Source organism: Diceros bicornis, chromosome 10, assembly GCF_020826845.1.
Source record: "Diceros bicornis minor isolate mBicDic1 chromosome 10, mDicBic1.mat.cur, whole genome shotgun sequence".
NCBI lineage: Eukaryota > Metazoa > Chordata > Mammalia > Perissodactyla > Rhinocerotidae > Diceros > Diceros bicornis.
Genome location: NC_080749.1, coordinates 59,761,381 through 59,781,074, shown reverse-complemented (window position 1 = coordinate 59,781,074; position 19,694 = coordinate 59,761,381). Strand labels below are relative to the sequence as shown.

At 36.5% G+C, this 19,694-nt stretch overlaps 1 protein-coding gene across 2 annotated transcripts in view; it reads left to right on the top strand.

The window, feature by feature from the left end:
• Positions 1-19,694, top strand: part of ZNF385B (zinc finger protein 385B) — a 105,951-nt gene that overhangs the window by 60,485 nt on the left and 25,772 nt on the right. For both annotated transcript variants that reach the window (XM_058549350.1, XM_058549349.1), the window contains one exon: positions 13,056-13,218. In XM_058549350.1, coding sequence (XP_058405333.1) covers positions 13,056-13,218 — 163 coding nt within the window. The remainder of the gene's footprint in view (positions 1-13,055; positions 13,219-19,694) is intronic.

Below are 19,694 nucleotides of genomic sequence, written 5' to 3'. Positions count from 1 at the left end.
TTATTGCAGTAACATTGGCTTATAACATTGTAAGATTTAATTCATACATTTACACAGATGGCCACAGAAAGGGGTATTCATTAACATCTGTAAATGTTGGGGAAATGATGGATGTCTGTATCTGTAAAAGGCCAGAACAGAATTACTGAACTTGCAGATGTAGATTAAAAAATACAAAATTTGAATATCTGAAAGACAGTCTTCAAACTAGTTTTCTAAAGATCTAGACATTGAATAATTGTCTTTTGCATAAATCTCCATTTTTGTAAATGTAGTAAATTCTTATTAATTTGGACTACATTAATTAGGGATTTGTGATAATTCAGGTATGGGCTGAATTGTACTTTTGTTTGATCCAAATTCTTTCTTCAAAGATAATGCAAATGAGTGTTGCAAAGGAGGTTGAAGCATAGAGATTTAGAATAGCAAAGGAACCAATTTTTTCAAGCTCACTTAAGCACTTTAAGGGCACTCATTAAAATACAAGCAATGATACAATTTAAAATAATTCTTATGTATTTTAACAAATCACCTAAGAATCTTTGGTAGCTAACAGTTATCAACTAACAGCATTTCTTCAAAAATGTTCCCTTTTTCCACTTCTACTTATACCATTTCATTATGCCCTTCACCCAAATTAGTCTATATTAATGAGGTTTTTCTGAAATTATAACCATTTAGTAATATCTAATACTATTCTTTTTTTTAAAGCTAATGACTATATTTGTGACTTGGTTAACAATATTTTCTGAAAGTCTTTTGAGTCAAGTGTTTCAACTTAGATATCTAGGTTTTATATGTCAGGCCAAACAGACATTGTTTTGAGGGATGATTTATCCAATTTAGTTACATACACTGATCAAATTAACTGAATGATCAATAAATCACTGATTCTGTCTTCTGACCTGGGTCTATCTTGATAGACAAGTGAGTAAACCATTGTATTTAAGAATTGCTTTTCCAATAACTGAGCAATTTGTCTGTTATGAATTTGCTCATTCCACACTGAGACTAATCAAGCAGCCAGACCCCAAAAATCATACCAACTGGTGACCCCTGCTTCATTCCACTGCTTCCAATCACAAGCAGAAGTCAGAGAGAAATCTGGAGGAAGCAAGAAGGACTCATTTGATTATGTCCACTCTTGATCCCAAAATGCTCACTCTGTTAGTCACCCAGCATCCTCAAAATGCAGGCGTCTAACCAGTTATACACTGCTCTAGTCCAGTTCTCGCCACGCACCCTGTTGTTTGCCAGGCTTCAGCCACGATGGCTTTCTTTCATTTCCGTAAATCTGCTAAACTATGTCTGCCCCTCCCACTTTTGGTCTAGTTCGTCCTCCTACAGGTTTCACCTTAAATGTCTCTTCCTCAGAGGAGCTTTTCTAGACTTCCTAGTCTAAACTAGCCCCACTCCCAATAACAACTTTATACCACCCAGTAATTTTCCTCTATGAAATGTATCAGTTTGTAAAGATGTCTTTCTTCATGGAACTATTTGTTTAATATCTGTTTCCAGTACACACACACACGTTGTTGGCTCTGTAAGGACAAGCACTGAGTATGTTTTGTGCATTGCTGTCTCCCTGGTGCCCAGCACAGTGCATATATATTTCTTGAATGAATAAATGGTCCTAAAGGGGATTTTTTTTTTTTGAGGAAGATTGGCCCTGAGCTAACATCTGTTTGCCAATCTTCCTCTTTTTCTTTTTTTTCGCCCCAAATCCTCAGTACCTAGTTGTATATCCTAGTTGTAGGTCCTTCTAGTTCTTCTATATGGGACGCCACCTCAGCATGGCTTGATGAGTGGTGAGTAGGTCCGGGCCCAGGATCCAAACCGGTGAACCCCAGGCCGTGCCGTCAAAGCGGAACATGCGGACTCTACCGCTGCGCCACCGGGCCAGCCACAAACGGGGATTTTTTTATCATTAATTTTTGACAACCCAAGGATTAGTTGAGAATTAATGAATTCATTCTCTACAATGAAACTATACTTTATGTGACCTTAAAGGTCACGTCTCAGATCTGTTTCCACCTCCAGATCATCTTCCCTAAGGAAATTAAGATCATTTTTTTATCAGAGTGGCTAAGGGGGAGAGTCTGTTCTGTTTTGGATCTTTCCCTGTGAAGGCTATTTGGGCCCTGAGATTGGGGCTTGCTTCAGTAGAGTCGTGGTTAAGAGCCTAATCTTTTAACCCTGGGTCTGAATCCAGGGTCTTCCATTTCCGGCAGTGTGATATTAGACAATATTTAACTTTTCAGAGTCTCTGTAAACTTGGACTAATGCTTGATCTGATTTGCATTTTGAAAATATCACTCTGGCTGCCATGTGGAGAACAAATTGTAAGAGAGCAAGAGGGGCCTTTGGGTGATCACTAAAGGGGCTGTTGCAGTAGTCCAGGCGGAAGATGACGGCAGTTTGCACGAAGGTTGTTATGGTTGAGATGTAAAAAATAAGCTTGATTAGAGAAATATTTAGGAGGTAATCTATAGGACTTAGTGATTGATTGAATGTGGTGGTGGAGGTAGAGTGTGATCATGAGGTTGATCCCTGGATTTGGCTTTTACAACAAATGTAGAGTGATGCTTTGCAGAAAAGATAGAGGACTAGATAGTTTTGGCAGCAAAGACAAATGATACCAGCTGTTTGGTTTTGAACTTATGTTTAAGATGTTTTGAGATATCCAAGTGGGTATTCGGACTCTGAAGCTCAGAAGAGGGATCGAGACTAGAGGTAGAAACCGGGAAATTACTGGTGTAGAGGTGGCTGGGGAAGTTGTAGTGTGGGTGAGAGTGAGTAGGGAGTAGACTGGAAAGTTTGGAGTAAGAAGACAAGTAGGCCTAATACTGGGCCTTGGAATATATCAACATTCAATGACTCGGGCAGGGGAGAATGAACCTGTAAACGATTCTGAAGTGAAGGTGGAGGAACACCAGCCTAGGAAAGAGCCTGGGAAAGAGTGCCTTCCAAAGTAGATGCGAGAGGTCAGCAGGATCAGATGCATCTGATGCCTCATCAAGCAAGATGAGGAATAAAAGATGTTCTTGGTTTTAGGATTTAGGACACTGGTGTCTTGGTGATGTCTGTTTTAGGGGATTGAGGTAGACCAGATTAGAGAAGAGAAAATGGAGATGTGCATACAGTCTGTGAAAGGGAGCAGAGTGATAGGGTGAAAAGCTAGGGGTGAATGCAAGATGAGGGATGTTTTATTTTGGGTTGTTTAACCCAAAACACTTGTTTAAACACTGATGCTAAGGATTTTTTGTTGGGGGAGGGTTGAATATAAATGTAAAAAAGAGAAGGGATAGTAGACACTGGGGAAGGCAAAAAGGAACAGCGTCTCTGGATTGGGAGACTTGCCTTAATAGGAGGAATAGCTCCTTTTCTATAAAAGCTCTGGCTTTTGATTTATAGTGCCCCTAAAATTTGAAATCTGTGTACTTGAGAACCCCATTACTCCCTGACTTGCTGTGGTAAGAACCTTCCAGTTACTCTCCTGTCTTTTCTTTCCTTCTAGTGGGTCTTTGCTGCTATCAGATTGTGCTAGTACAAAAGCCCTCAGTGGCTTCTCATTACCTAACTAATTAAGTGTGCTCTTTGTTAACTACCTTCCCACTGCCTAGCATTTAAGGCCTAAATAATATGACATTTGCCTTTCTAATCTTTTCTTCCACTCCTACTCTACCTATACCCATATTTCACTCAAACTGGATTATTCACATTTCCCTAAACAAAAATTTGTTTTTCCAAACATTTTTTTCTTATCAGTCTTCACCTTATTGGGAGTATGTATCTCTTGCCTTTGGAATCCCTTCCATTATTGAAGGCCCATCTCAAGGCCTTCTCTTTCCTCCAATTTTCGTACCATTTTATTAAACCTGGGGCAGGGGTGCACATTTTGTTGCCTGATTCCCATAAATATGCTTAGGAGGACATATAACTACAATATACCCACATTAAGGTATAGAAACTAATTAGGAAATTTTTAAATGTCTGCTTTAATTCAATTAAAGTACTTTAAAAAAATAAAATCATTTCTAGTTGTAAAAGAAGAAAAATAATCATTTGAAGCATTTAATGCCTATTTTTGCATCATGGATGACAGCACAACTTCGGAAACAACCTTCCTTGTTTCCAACAACATATCCTTCAATAAGATAACATTGAAATAAATTTTCTTCATTCATATAATGGAATAAATATACACAACCATTTAAAAAATTAGAAAACTTTCTAATTACTCATTTTAAAAAATTTCTAAGGTCTATTGCTAAACAGAAAAAGCAAAATGCAGAACAGCATATGTGGTATGTAGGCATTTGTCTAAAAATGGAAGAAAGGAAAAATACACATATACATATATAATTGTTTGATAGGCATGCTGAGTCTGAAAGGTAGACTTTTCACTGTGTATACTTTTTTTATACTGTTGAACTGTGTGATTGGATTACCTAGACAAAAATAAATATAATTTTAAAACTTGAAACAAAAGTAATGGTTAGCTAATTAGACACAAATAAAGTTCTATAGAAATCGTGGATGATTCAAGTCCAAAGATCTACCAAATATTATAAGTACTGGTTAAGAAAATCATTCCTTTGAAGCCTTTCTGATCCTTCAGTGGGATTTGATTTTGAACCCTTTTCATCTCTTGCCTGGATGATTGTAATGGCCTCCTCTTCTACTTCCCCTCACCCCCAACCTCCCCACTGTACACACATAGCTTGTTCTCCAAGTAACTAGAGTGATCATTTTATAAATAGAAGTCAAACAAGCTTACTCTTCTGTTCAAAACATTGCTGGGATTTTCCATATACTCAGAATAAAAGTCAAAATCCTTACAATGGCCATTTGCTGTTTCCTGGACCTGAAATGCTCTTCTCCCAGATAGCTACCTGGTTAACTCCTTCACTTTATTCAGGTCTCTGTGCAAATGCCCCCTCAACAGAAAGGCTTTCCTTAAACCTAAAATGGCACCCCATCCCATCGTAGTCTACCCTTCTTACTTTTTCTTATTTTTTTTAGCACCACCTAATATATTCATAAATGTATCACATCACTTAACACTTACTATCTAAAATATATATAAATTTATATTTCATTGTGAATTTCCCCATACTAGAATGTTAAGTTTCACTGGACCTGCATCCCACAACACTTAGAATGATGCCTGGAACATAATAGGTAATCAATAAATATTTGTTGAAAGAAAGAATATATGAACCCTAAGTGTTAAATTCCTGCTTTTTAAGATTTTTCTTACTCTGTCCCATATATATTGTGTTCAATTCAACAACTCTTTATTGAGTGTGTACCACGTAATAGGTGCGTCAGAAGAATCAAAGATGAGTAAGACAGTGTTCACACTGATCATGTCGTATATTGTATGAATACCCTTTGTTGTGACTATTATTGGTCAGTAGAACTTTTAGACAATATCACACAGAATCAGAAATTGGAAGTTCACTTAGAATTTGCTAATTATATTGAAATATTTTGGTGTTTATGAGTGAATCAAAGTTACAGGCATTTTTATTTTAGTTCTGCCTCCAGTAGACCAATCTTTTATACGTGAGGAAGGTTGACCAGATTAATCTGGGGTGAAAACTTCTAGTTTGATCTGGTACTTTAGTGTAGAGACAGCCTTAACATGTCCCGGGTTGGCTAAGTGACTACTAAAGATGTACAGTTTCTTTATTTTCTCTTAGTTATATGAATGTACGTTCTCTTAGTTATATGAATGTATGAATGTATGCATATGTACATTTTGAAAAGATATAGTATTAATCTTCACATTTACATATTTCACTTAATTTTGAATTATAAAATGTCTGCTGGGTTTTAAAAATTGGTTTAGGGCTTTGAGGTATGAATTTTACAAAAACCTATTTTGTAAAAAAGGTTTTCAAATGAGTAATGATAAATAAATAATATATTAAACATGTATAAAATATTACTAAAGCCATTCTTAAACCAATTTTCCAAGCATTGCACTTTCAAAGTTGTTTTGCCCCTGTTGTCTACATTAAGCATATTATATATCAAACATAAGGAGACACAATGCAAATTCTAATTTTAGATTTATTTTGTATCATTTATGTAAATTTCTTTAATATGGAAATGGAAGTAAATGTAATACCTTCTAGACTGATTAAAAATTAATGTGTGGAAGCCTGGGAGCCTAATTTAAAAGACCATCAGAAGACTTGAATTAGTTAGCTGTAGAGTCACAGCTTTAATGCGTAGACTTGAATTATATTGCATTACTTATCACTGAGTAACAAAAATGGCTCTTACAGAGCACATAATGGCAATCTATTTCCCTACTGAAAGATGGCTGCACTCTCAAACATGTTAGAAAGAAACTTGGAATTTAACTGCGAAATCACTATAAACTCTGAGATACCCTTCTTTATATTTCAAGGTAGCTGAGAATTACTAACTAAAATTTCCCAGTTTAGTATAAAATGTGAAATTAATTTGAGAGAGGTGGATAATTTCCACTTTTGAATACTTTGGGAAAATCGTAAAATAAATGACTCAAGAATATTAGGTAATTATTAATAAATCCTTAATGTTTTGTAATGTGTTATAAAAATAAAAGATCCATGTGTTTCATAAAAATTCTAAGATTTAGAAGTTCTAACAGGTTAGGTTGCATTATTCTTTGAGAAAATTAGATATTTTTTTAAATTATAAATGTTTACATTATTTCATATTCAAGATTATGTTAGTGTGCAGAGCACTAATTTGCCCACTTTGGGCATAACCTAGAGAATATGGGTTATCAAGTACATTCTGTGTGGAGTTCATGGTTTACTCTCCCTTAAATAATTTGGAAAAGAGATTAAGGTCATATTTCACCAGAATTCATTTACTTCATTTTGCCTCATTTAAACTCTAGTGCACATAGTATGAGTTTACACATACATTTATCATTAAATTGACTCAAATATTGACCCCCAACCCATAAGACAAAGTAAATATACCTTTCAAAAATGGCAATGTAATATAAAATGGAGAAGTAAGCAGTCTTATTTTCTTAGGGTAAGCATGTCAGATACTTCTTGCAGAATTGTTAGCTCAATTGTGATATGTTAAAGAAATTGTGCATTAAATAAAACTCATTATCTACATTGAAAAAATTCACATAAATCTACTTCCATTAGGTTGGTAGGGGAAAAAAATCTTTTTCAAAATACAATCTCTATAATTTGTGGTATTCATGAATAGAATTAAGAAATTAATATTCTGGGATGAACTTTACCTTGACATATATATATATATATATATATATATGATAAATTTATTTTTAAAAGGAGATCATTTTTAATTGTGGACTAATTTGAAAATAAGGAGAGAACAGGAGGAGAGAGTAGAATTGAACAAATGGAAGGATTTGGGGCTCAGATCACAGTTGTTATAGCCAAGCTCAAATAACTGTCTCTTATGCCCCACTCTGCTCAACCCTGAACTGGAAACAGGGTATATGTTTGGATATCAAGGGAAAGAATCTTAGATTTCTGGAAATCATCTAAAATTAATAATCCACCATAATTGAATATAACCTCATTGGGAAAATGAAGCAAAATCTTGTTCACTCAGAACTCTATAAGAAACAATTTTTTTTAAAGCACTTTATTAACAAAGCCACTTTTTACTATATTCTAGATGATTTTAAACTCTAACTTCAGTGTTTTTCTAATTCATCATGTAAATTCTGTCATCGTCGTTAGGTTCATTTATAGCTTCTCTATGTTTCAATGTGTACAGTAATTCCACCAGTGAATCATGCACCAGAAACGTGAGCGTCAAGACTCTTAGCCGACTGATGGGCTGCATTTGAAAAATTAACTTGAAGCCCAGTAAAGCATTTTAAGAAATGAGTTAATTTGCCGACATGAAACTTTTTTTATAATATAAACAAATATATATGTAATGTTCATGTATTCAAAAGTGACATTTTAAAGCAGCAGCAACCTAGGAATTCTACTTCTGGCTTGTGATATTTGATAGAACCTAATTTAGGCCCAAAGAGATTTAGCAGTCCAGAGTGCACATCATTTTCTTCCCAGAGAGCCACCATTTTTCTCTTTAGCAACATGGAAACATTTAGAGTTGATGGCTTTTTTATATATATACTATAAAAACAGTAAATATGCAATGCCATAGCCAGAACTCTGCCCTTGCAGGAATCCAGAGGACACCATTTGCATTGAACTATACGTGAATGATGCTCCACTGCCCCTGGAGTTATGCTACATGGTGACCCTGGACGTGCCACAGCAACCTGGAGTGTTTCACTTAGCTGTAAATTAGAAATTAGCAAAGACTTTGTGTCTTTTTAAGCTACAAATCTCATGATGGTCATAATTTCGTCTGGACTTTGTTTTCAACAGATCCCAGTAGATGAGGATTGAATAAAGTGAATATCGAATCCAGGAGTATGTCATTACTGATATTGCAGGCCTTACAATTGCAAATATCAGCAGAAAGACTTACTAGCAATCTTCAGATTAAGTAAGCCTTTCTCTTGGGTGCATTTTATGTTTCTTAAGTTATAGCTTTGTCTCTGTGAGTATATGATTTTGTCAATGCAAGAAGTATATGCAAAAAGCATTTTAATCATTAAAAATAGTCTAAGTTTAAAGCAAAGATTCAAGTAATTATTTAGCTATTACTCGGTAATTTTACTTTGCTTCTTAATATGTTTAACTATAGTATGTTAAGTGCCATGCTTTTATCTCAAATAATTATTAAAGCTTCAATATAAATAATTTAGTTGTTCTTTTAATATAGGATTATAGTTTGGAGCACAGGATAAAATCTGTGATGTAAAAGCAACATCTTACTTCATAACCACCTATACAAGATGCCTACAAATAGAGCATTTGTTCTTTTAATTGTAAAACACTATTATCTGTTTTCTGTTTTACAGGGGATAATAATTTTCAAGGTAGTGCGATGCGGCAGCCTTTCCCTGTCGTTCCTTTTATATCTCTGTGTTCTAGTGACACTGAAAAGTGGATGTGCCTGGAGAGCACTGCATAGTTCACAGGACTTCACTGCCCTGGTGCATGCTGGCCCCTTTGCTGAAACACCTCCCCTGCACACTGCCACTTCAGAACCCTGCCCCGGGAGCCAGGCCCACTCTGATGTCCCTTTTCCATGAAGCTCCCGTGATCCCTTCCAATTCAGAGAGTTAGCTCTCCTCTGACTTCCAGACTTCTGTGTTGCTCTTGACCTCTCATTCACAGTTCCATCTCTGCTTTGGGTTATAGTTATTTGCACACGTCTTTTCTTCCATCTACCATTCTTGTGAGTAGGAGTCTTTGTTTTTAATCTTTCATAACGTCTAGCACATGGCAGGTGCTAAATAATTCTTTGTGGAATAAATAATCAGGTTTCCCCTTGTTAGCTTAGCCCGTTTTTATGGTAGTTCATTTGACATCTGTTTTACTTGGCATTTTAGTATATAGAGTTTTTCTGAAAATTAACTGACCTCGACTATTTCCCATATAACACTGCTTAACGCATTGACATCTAAGGTCTCAGAAAAAATAGATGCCAATAGGTTTAATGATGTACTTTCTTTAATTAAGAGAACAGTTCTAATTACTTTTTAAAATGCAACAAGATTAGTTCTATTAGTAAACATATAGTGGAGGACTTTCTCCATCAACATTGCCCTCCCCAAGCCTCTTTGTAAGTCTGTGTTTGGACTGTTCTTTCTATACATACAAAGTGAACACAGTTTAACATCATGTTTCAAGATCCTAGCCATGTCCCTGAAATCCAAATTGAAATAAAGTAAAAAATAGAAATGAGAGCAAAGTGAATTTTAGAATTTCTCATTACTACGTTTTTATTTTTAAAGCAATACATTATCTCATTCTTTATCTTTTTCGTTTGGACCAGGAGAGTCCTGAGAGATGTAGAGGATTTGGAAAAGTGAAGGGCTTTAGTAACAAAGATGGAGGTGAATGGAAGAAAAAAATTCCAGGATGTAATTTCCTGTCAAAGTTACACCTCTACTGGTGGGTAGTCAGGTAGCTACTGGAGTAATCTCTGAGAGTAGAACCTAGATAACCAGGAATTCTTGTGTGGAGGTCACTATGGTGATTTAGGCAACTCTAATTCTGACAATTCTTGGCAAGTGATTTCTATGATCACTGCCAGTTGGGGGCACAGCAGCACTTTTGGCAGAGAAGCAGAAAGCAAGCCATTAGTGCTAGAGAAATATGCGTCTGCTGATTAGTCATTGAGGTGTAAAATAAGTCAGTTTGGTCAACCACGTCTCATAGAAGTGACACAAGAGCCATTGTTGATTGGGCGTGATTGTGTTGCCTAGTTCATGGGTTTTCTGGCTCTTCTCCTTGTGTCTTTCACTCCTCAATTCATGAGATTCCTAGATAATGAAGTCAGGTTAATCATGTTACTATTTAACAGTGTCTCAGTTTCACTTGAAGATTTGCCCAGGATTTAGAAGGTGTTGACACTGTCTCAGATACAGTACTGAGGATAGCAAAGTGCTACTACTAAGAATACCACAGGGGAATGGGAAAGATGCCCACTGTGAGTGAGTGCCTGCCACTGTCTTTCTTCCACAGTCTTTCCCAAACAATAGTCAGTAGCAGCTACGAACCCTTGTTGTACCTCTCTCCATGCCCCAGAACTCAAAAGGGAAGTGGAACATGGCTGTACAGTGTTCTTTCCATCTTGGCATCCAGTGAGGTGTCACTTAGCGGGATCTTTAACCCAAGTGCTAATTGACGCTGTTAACTTTCTGCAGTGATGCCAGGAAATGATAATGAGGAAATGACACTCTGCTTATCTTGTGCTAGGAGGTTTTATTTAGGGAACCATATGTTTCTTTAGCCAAAGGGCACTAAAGTAACATTGCACTATTTAGTATACTCGGAAAGATGAATTATTAGGAGGTCTCCTGATATCTTTTAGAAACTGTTATATACCTAAAAAATGAGACTTTCTTAGCTACTCACCAGAAGGATTAGGCCTTGTATTATGCTAGTAAATGTCCCATGAATTAGGTAGATATTCTCTGCTCAAACTTCTGTTAAAATATAATCCTTCACTGAGTCATTAAAAGCAGTGTGCTTTTTTTGTGTGTAATTTTTCACTTCTAATAAAATTATAATGTTAACTTAGTGTGTGAACATAAATGTATAAGTATATAGTTAAATAGGGGTACACATGTAAGCATTTCAGATCTACAAAATGGCTTCTGCATCTACCTGTGTGACTTTTGATAAGTTATTTAACTTCTCTACGCCTAGTTTTCTGTTTGTAAAGTGCTGACTAATGGTACCTACCTCACAGGGTATTATGAGGATTAAATGAGCTAACACATTTAGAACTATGCTTGGCAGAGGCTCAATATTAGTCATTGGGCTCAATAATATTAGTCATTATTATTATTATTTCACATTATCAATTTTTAAATTTTTATTTGTATATTTTTTTAGCTTGTATCTAAGAAACTGTATTATATTGTATACTGTATTATGTTGTATATTATACCCAACTATATTAGCTGGATTTAAGTATTCTTGGTTGGTAATAAATAAAGGACTTAAAATAATATTACATTTTTCTCCTCCCTTGAGATTTTTTTTTTTTCAACTTGACAGAGAACAACAAGAAAAGTTGTTGAGCAAACCAGCTAAGAACAATGATAAGTCAATGATGATCTAAAACGATGTTTATGAAAAGAGATTCAGGAAGTTAGGGATTGTATACAGTCAATACAAGGCTACTGACCTTGGGTGACTGGGGTTATATGCTAGGAAAATCACTTATATATCTTTAGCTGAAGTATAGAATTAAAACCTGGCTTGTTCTGTCCATTGTCACTTCTACTTACCCACCTACACACACACACACTCCACCTGTATTCCGCTTGCTGAGAAAAATGGATGAAAACATTAGTATAATCACCTTCAAGAACATACAAGTATATAAGGAAAACTGATGTAAAAAAAGTTATTACTTTAGAAATCCTCTAAGAAAAACTCATTTTATATTATAGATTTATCTTCCATTTCACCTTTATAGCCAAGCTAATATATAAAATATCTTTTGGTTTGTTTTTTTTTTACCAAATGCATGTTTATATTTTCAGGGTCTATCTAAAATAAAATTGAAGTGAGTATACTTAGATTCTTTTGTTAATATCTCATTAGTATGAGATGTCAAAAAGATAAAATCCTTGTTCTTTAGGCAGAGGGGAATTTTCCAGGTGTCAGTAAATTGACTAAATGTTTTCTTGTTTTGCTGTAATTTGTTTTTGTCTTTTGAAGATTTTTAGTCGTCACTTGTCTTGATCTCTTTTCTTCCTTTTGATCTAATATTGAAGTCACAGTGCCACCTCTGCTTTGTGCACGAGTGAATGTAACACTAACAGCTTTGACTTCAGAATCACATCTGAGATCAGCGACAAAGACTGTCCCTACCTCCTTTGTGGCTTATATCATCTGTTCTTGGAACTGGAATCATCAAAATGACGCACGAAGCATGTGTAGATGACTCCAAAATGTAGTGCCATTTCCACTCACTAGCAGGTTGCTTTGTCACACCAGTTGCTCTCAGAGCAGAGCCCAGAAGAAAGTAGATGCAGACGGACAGGTTTGTAGCTGAAAGGAAACAAAATGGAATGGTTATGGAAGGACGTGTTCGGGTAGGTTACTCAAAGCAAGCAGCTTGCTGCCAGCCAAATGGTTGAAAAGTAACCCCAAGGGGCAGTGGTGGGAGGGCACTGATGACGAAGCTCACCTTTGTCCCAATTTTGCCCTCACCCTGTTGTCCACTCATGTAATGTCTGGTTTTTAAAGGGCAGGTCCTCTGTGTTGTACAGAAGGTTTCAATACGCAAAAACCTCTTAGATGCTGGTCTATAATTAAATGCCAAAAACATAGTTGAGTGCTGAGTTGTAAATGTCTGTGGTGCCTATGATTGAATGTTTTTTCTCCTGCATGATCATCCATTGTGGTGTTTGTAAGTAGCAAAAAATGAGCCTGATTTGTTCTCCTTTGTAGAGCCAGGCCGAGGCCCACTACAAAGGAAGTAAACATGCCAAGAAGGTCAAAGCACTAGAGGCAACGAAAAATAAACCCAAAATGGTTTCTTCCAAGGACAGCGCAAAGGCTAATCCCAGCTGCTCCATCACTCCAATCACAGGCAACAGCTCTGACAAATCAGGTCAATGACACTTTTTGTTCTTTACATTCTTTGTGTTCCTCCTGGTCCCCCGCCCCAACCCCATTCTCCTCCCTTCAGCTGTTGCATGTTACTCTCCATGATCTGTTTTTATAATATTAATGTTTCCTTCACAGGAAGGGTTATGTGTTTGCACGGAAACTAAGCATTTGATATGTTACCATTCCATATTGTTAAATATATACATTTAAGTATATATGTGTGTGTGTAAATATATCTATATAAGTATATAAGCATGAAAATAAGTAGAGGTGACTTGGTCACAATGTGTTTAGACAAAAATCAAGAAATGGATCTAAAATACCAAGTTTATTATTCCTTTCTATTCATTTCATGTTTGGTTTTTACTATAGATTTTTCTTAAGCTTGTTTACTAATAGGCATTTTTATATCCTCTCACCCCAGTTAGAACGTAGTGGAGAGGCAGAAAGGGGAAGTTTTCTGAGTGGCATTATTAAATGAATCTGGAGATGTGTTCAATAAAAGATTTTGATTTTTGAAGACCTTCATAGAGTTCCTCTCAGAGTTACAAATGAACTCGAGGATTTTAAGGGAACTGTTTACAAAGTTATTGACTAACAAAAGAACTTTACATAATTGGAAATGGGCTACAGCGGAAGTGCCTCTTAAGAAGAGTCTGTATTTCATAATCCCAATGACTCAGCAGGTTTTCAGAGTAGGCTCAAACTGAATAATTCAGAGAAAAGAGAAAAAATTCATTTTTCTACCATGTATACCATGAAATTGGATGTTTAATAGGCATTCACACACTTACCTTTGCCCCTAGGGACCAAGATGGTTAAGTCATCTTGTTTCCATGATTAATTGAGGAACAGTGTCTATTAAAGGAGACTAAAAGAATGTATCCCTTTCTCTTATGTTTGACTCTCTCTTTAGGGACCTCTCTGTTGTTGGAAACACACACACACACACACACACACACACATACAGCCTTCTCTTCTGATTCTCTTCTGCTCTTCAAATCATTGTAGAATTTGAGGAGGAGACTTAAGAAGGCTTTCCTGTGGCTGCCCAGGGCCTTTGGAAAAGAGCAAATCCATTACTGTAAGAGGAAATTTCAGAAAAGCCTAGTCAGACAGAGAGAAGATATAGGAAGGGACCATTATTGATTAGGTCCCATAGATGCTGGTTCCAAAAGCTCAACAGCCTAGAAGGAGTGAGCTAACCCAAATTTGGTAATAAAGACTCTTTGTTCTTCATATGACAGAGTTACTGAATCATGTTATGTGATGAATAGATAATAAATACTGGATTATTACATGGCACTCTCCCCTTCTAAAGTTACAAAGCCCTTTTACGTACATTATCTAATTAATCTTTAACCCAGATCGATCAGATATTAGGGTCAAATATTATCTCCAGTTTACAAAATAGCAAACCAAGGCAAATAACTGGGGCAGTTATTTGCTGGAGGTTACTTGGTGTTTGGAAGAACAAGATCCATTATCGCTTGACTTCCTGCCTCCTTTCATTTTCCACACAATATTGTTTCCTCTGTGAAACAGTACTCTGTCAAAGGTTTTATTACTTGAATTATACTCTTTACCTGCAGCAGTACTTATAAGCAAAATGATGCGACAGTGGAGGTTAGTGTCACTCTATTCTTTCAGCTTATTTTGTGTCTTGAGCTAATAGCACAGTTGGCAGGTACTATAAATGTTCCAACGTTGCTATTGCATGTGCTCAATGCTCCCCTTAAGTTGTATTATTATTTGGGAATTGGGTTTGCTCTAGGGATAGTAGTAAAAGTAATGAGCAGAAAAAACTGTTAAAAATGGAAATAGAGAAGGATCAATGAGAGAAGAATCAATAAAAGAATAGAAGGCAATTAAAGAGAGAAGGAAAAGTGTGGAAGAAGAGGAAAGAAAGTCAAAGATTAGGGGATAGACCCAAGGAAAGAGCAGTATGGAAATAGAAAATCCAAATAAAGGGGCCTAGGTCACAATCAGAGCATGTATTGTACCTGCATGTGCCCGATGAGCTTACGTTAAAAGAAAGTTTAGGAATTCAAGGCTTTTATTTCAACCCTCAAATGCTAGTGAATGCTCTGTGAAACTGAGAGACTTCCTAAGCAATTGTATTTGCCTTGTGAGCAATAGGAACACAGCAGGGTCAAGCATAGCAGAGTTATAAATAAGGAAAGAGAACTGAGATCTAGAAGAACCACAGGGGCTGAGAGTGGAGAGAGAGGAAGACAAATCTTAAGCACAGAATCTCTTCCCCAGTAGCTATGTGGTCGTCTTTAGTCCTGCATCCTCTGCCTCCTCTGCCACTTCCCTATCCACCCCCAAAGTACCTGTGGTCTAACAGTATTGGCCTCACTCACCATGTCACTGTCCAGACTTGGACTAGAAGTAATGGAACCACCTATATTTGGGGGTTACCTCATTTTCCATGTTTCCTTACTCAAAATCTGTATAAAGTATTTGGTAATTCATCGGTTGGGTCATTCAAATTACTTTTTTGTTTCTCCACATTTTATATAAATATTAATACTAATGAAATACTTTATTTGCTCTATTATCTCCACAAAAGCGATACCAAAGTTGTTGAAAGACAGCACTGTTTAAAAATAAAGTGGGTTGTATTTGCTAATAGATGCATATTCTTTTGTCACCTTTAACTGAAGGGTAGCTTCTAAGCAAGAATTCCCACATGTGTTTTGTAGAATATTCAAGTTGGAAAATTAGAAGCTTTTCCCAGATGGGAAATCTAGTCTAAACAACGTGATATATAACCTATTGTTAAGCACCTATTTCTAAATCCTTGAAAAGCTTCCACAGCTTTTTTAGAGTCATAGATTTTTTTTTTTTTTTTGGTAACTGCTTTTTATTTCATTTAAAAACTGTTTTAGAAGAACAGAAGATATGAAAACCTGTCCTCCATAAATGGTCTAGGTGAGATGTAGAGAGGAAGGAGGAGGGAGGAGGAATGGTGACTGTGGCACTTAATTGAATGAAATGTTTTATTTCCGACAACATTGCCTCTAAGGAGTCAGCCAAAAATTAAAGTCACAGTGAAAAGTCATGGTTGACTAGCAATTCTTATGAGACTGAAATTCCCTAGTATTGGTCTTTTTCTTCTGAATGAAGAGCTCCTGTCAAGTGAGCTTAAGCAATATCTACATGATTCTTAAATATGAAAAGTGAAAATCTTAGTTACTTGAGGTCTCAGCTGCTAGATTTCAGATATCCAGGCATTCGCAACATCTATAGAATTAGTTAATTTGATTTCCATTTTCATATTTTAGCATCAATAACTTAGCAATAGAGTGTTGTTCAGGGAGGGCAAATCCTGAGGGAGAGGAAATAGCTAGATGTTAAGGGAGGGAGCTTCTGGGAGAACAGATCCTGGGATTCACTGAACGTCCATCAAGAAAAAATGTGATTTCAGAGTATCTGACAAGGAGCATGGGAGCCTCAGATGACCTCTCTCTGCTCCTTAGAACACAGATTATTAATTAAAAAGTTGCCTAACAGTCTTCCAAGAGCTAGAAAACCTTTCTTACCTGCTATTTTGGCCCTTGGGACAGATACTTTTTTCTCTTATGTTACCTTTGGAGACATAATTTGGTTCATGGATTCTGGTATCTGGATCTGTGCAATACAAAAAGATTTGTTATAATAGAGCTATCAGATAAAACATTTCAGGATATCATGGCAAGCTTTTTTTTTCTTTCAAGTCAGTAAACAAAATGCGTTTAAATTACAATTGCAGGCATTTCATTTATTATAAAAAGCTCTGACCACATGACTGGAAAAATATATCTGTTTCATTAAAGGCAGTTAAATAAGAATAGCTGTCCCATTTACTTTTTAGAAGTTTGGGTAGAATTAAATGTAAAATCCAAAGAAATGGCCTTATGGTCTCCCAGGATCTCTCCCAACTTTTAATGATGCATCAATGGGAGTTCAAAACATGGTAGGAGGGAGGAGAAATGTGCTTTGGGAGAATTGGGGTCAAAACACAGCAAGCATTAGGCAGCTTCAGGAAGCTGGCTAAAACATATTGGACACTCTATCCAAATTTTTCCCTGGAGTTCAAGTGTCATAATGCCATATGACAGTACATTTCCCTGTGATAATATGGCCTTTATATCAAATTGAGTGCTTTTGTGTGACAGCATTTAACCGCTCATAAGAGGTTCAAAAAAACAAGAGCCTTCGAAAAATCTTATTTCTTGAAAATAATAAAATACTGTGATAATCAACCTAATGATAAAATATTGTGATAGTCAACCTAATGGTCCATATGTCTAGTCTTTAGTACTAGATGTTTTTTAAAAAATTAATTAGATATCAAGATGGGTAAAAATACATTTCTAGGGCCGGCCCCCTGGCTTAGCGGTTAAGTGCGCGCGCTCCGCTGCTGGCGGCCCGGGTTCGGATCTCAGGCGCGCACCAACGCACTGCTTGTCCGGCCATGCTGAGGCCACGTCCCGCATACAGCAACTAGAAGGATGTGCAGCTATGACATACAACTATCTACTGGGGCTTTGGGGGGGGAAATAAATAAATAAATAAAATTATTTAAAAAAAAAATTTCTAGATCAAAGTATATAAAGCTATTTCGAGCTAAACAGCCTTTAATCAGTGCTGTCTAAACAGATGAAAGCAGATGAAATGATTCAAAACACTATAGATATATTTATAAATGCAACTAAGAGCAAAGACAATGGAACCAGCATGTTCTGCTTGAAATACGACAATAGGAACACCTTAAATTTGTTCACTTTACAAAATCCAGTCACATATATGTTTTTGTATGACCCTCTCAACAACCCTGTGACAGGTAGGGCTGAAATTAGTATCCATCTTTCATTCCTTCATGCAACAAACTTTACATCCACTTCTTAACTCAACAAATATTTATTATCTATACTAAATAGTATAGTATTACTGTATATTTTGCCAGATACTAGGGTGCAACAAAGAACAGGAAGACATTTTCTTGCCTTCAAAGAGTTTCCAAGCTAGTGTTGGTTTTTTTTTCACTGTGTTGGATACTAGGGCTACAAAGAAAAATAATATATAGTCACCACCTTCAAGCTGCTCCCAAAAATATGGTAACAACGAAGAACCTGGGTCTTGGAAAGCTTAAATGACTTGCGTGAAGTTGCACAACTCATATCCCAGTAGCATCAGAGCAGGAACTCAGGGCTTCTTGTTCCATGCATATTCCATTATTCCCATTACTTCTAAACTTCTCTGATTGGAGGAATAAATATAAGTATCCCAATGGGCAAAGTCAGAAACCACTAAACTACTTTTTTAAGAATTAGTAGTAGGACCATATATTACTTTTAAATTGCTTGGTGACTGTTGATATTTTTTAGTAGGAGCTATGGCAGTGAAAGTGCCATTAAGGCTTTGTTTTATTGATAATCCTTAGTTCCTATGCAGTGTGTTGTCCTTAGCATTTAACTGTAATATAACAAAGCTTTAGAAGTTACAGATCTCTTCAAGGGCAAGTTTGAATGAAAACACTCATTTCAGGTAAATTACAAATTTGCTCAGTGCTCCAGTTTGACGATTGTAGACTTTATGTGTCTAGAGACAAATATACTCACTGAGACAGAGGTCAACACTGGGAAGGGTATCGCCAGTATGGCAGAAACCTTGAACTGCCTCCTACAGGGTCCAGTTGGGTTGTCCTGAACACTATGTTTTCAGTAGCATTTTGAATCGGTCCATCTAGAAAGTTTCCACTGGGGACAGGGAGATGGTTTTGTTTATCCTATACCCATGACCACACCGTGGAGACCAGGAGATGACAGTGTCAGAAAAGACAGAAGAAAGGAAAGAAGATAGGATACCTCAAAACGGCTCATTTTAGTTTTCAGTGGGTTGTGCTTTTGCATGGTGTCAAGTGCTCGAGTGTGAATCCAGAGCAATTAACTAGTAGATCAGCATGATTTGCCTGGAAAGGCTGCAGTTCAGCTTTTTATGGTCACCCTGTCGCCTTATGAAAGGGCATTTTCAATCTTGTAGAAGAGTTTTTCTGCTAAGGATACAATTGGAGACCCCCGCCTCCTCATTTTTATAGGTTCCCCTGTGTGTTTCACAATTTTTATGTGTTGTTACAAATGGGGCCAAGTTTTCCGAATGACAACTTCTCATTTCCTCTGACTGCGGCAGGACTCCATCAAGTAGCCAACAAGGTCCTCATAACTGCCTCTTCCCCCCTTTCTGTCTCTAGCAACAGGACCTTGTGCTGTTGAGTAGAAGAAAATGATAGTTTTCTGCTTTAGCCGCATCTGTCGTTTATAGACAAGCACTATTATAAATTTGGCATTCATCTATCCAAATCCAGGAGGCCCTGGATTTAGTGTCCCTCATAAAATAATAGATTAACTGTATTTATGACAAACACCTTAAGCCTAAAATTCTGGCCTACAATCATGTAGAACATAAATTGAGTCCCATCTGTCTAAAGAG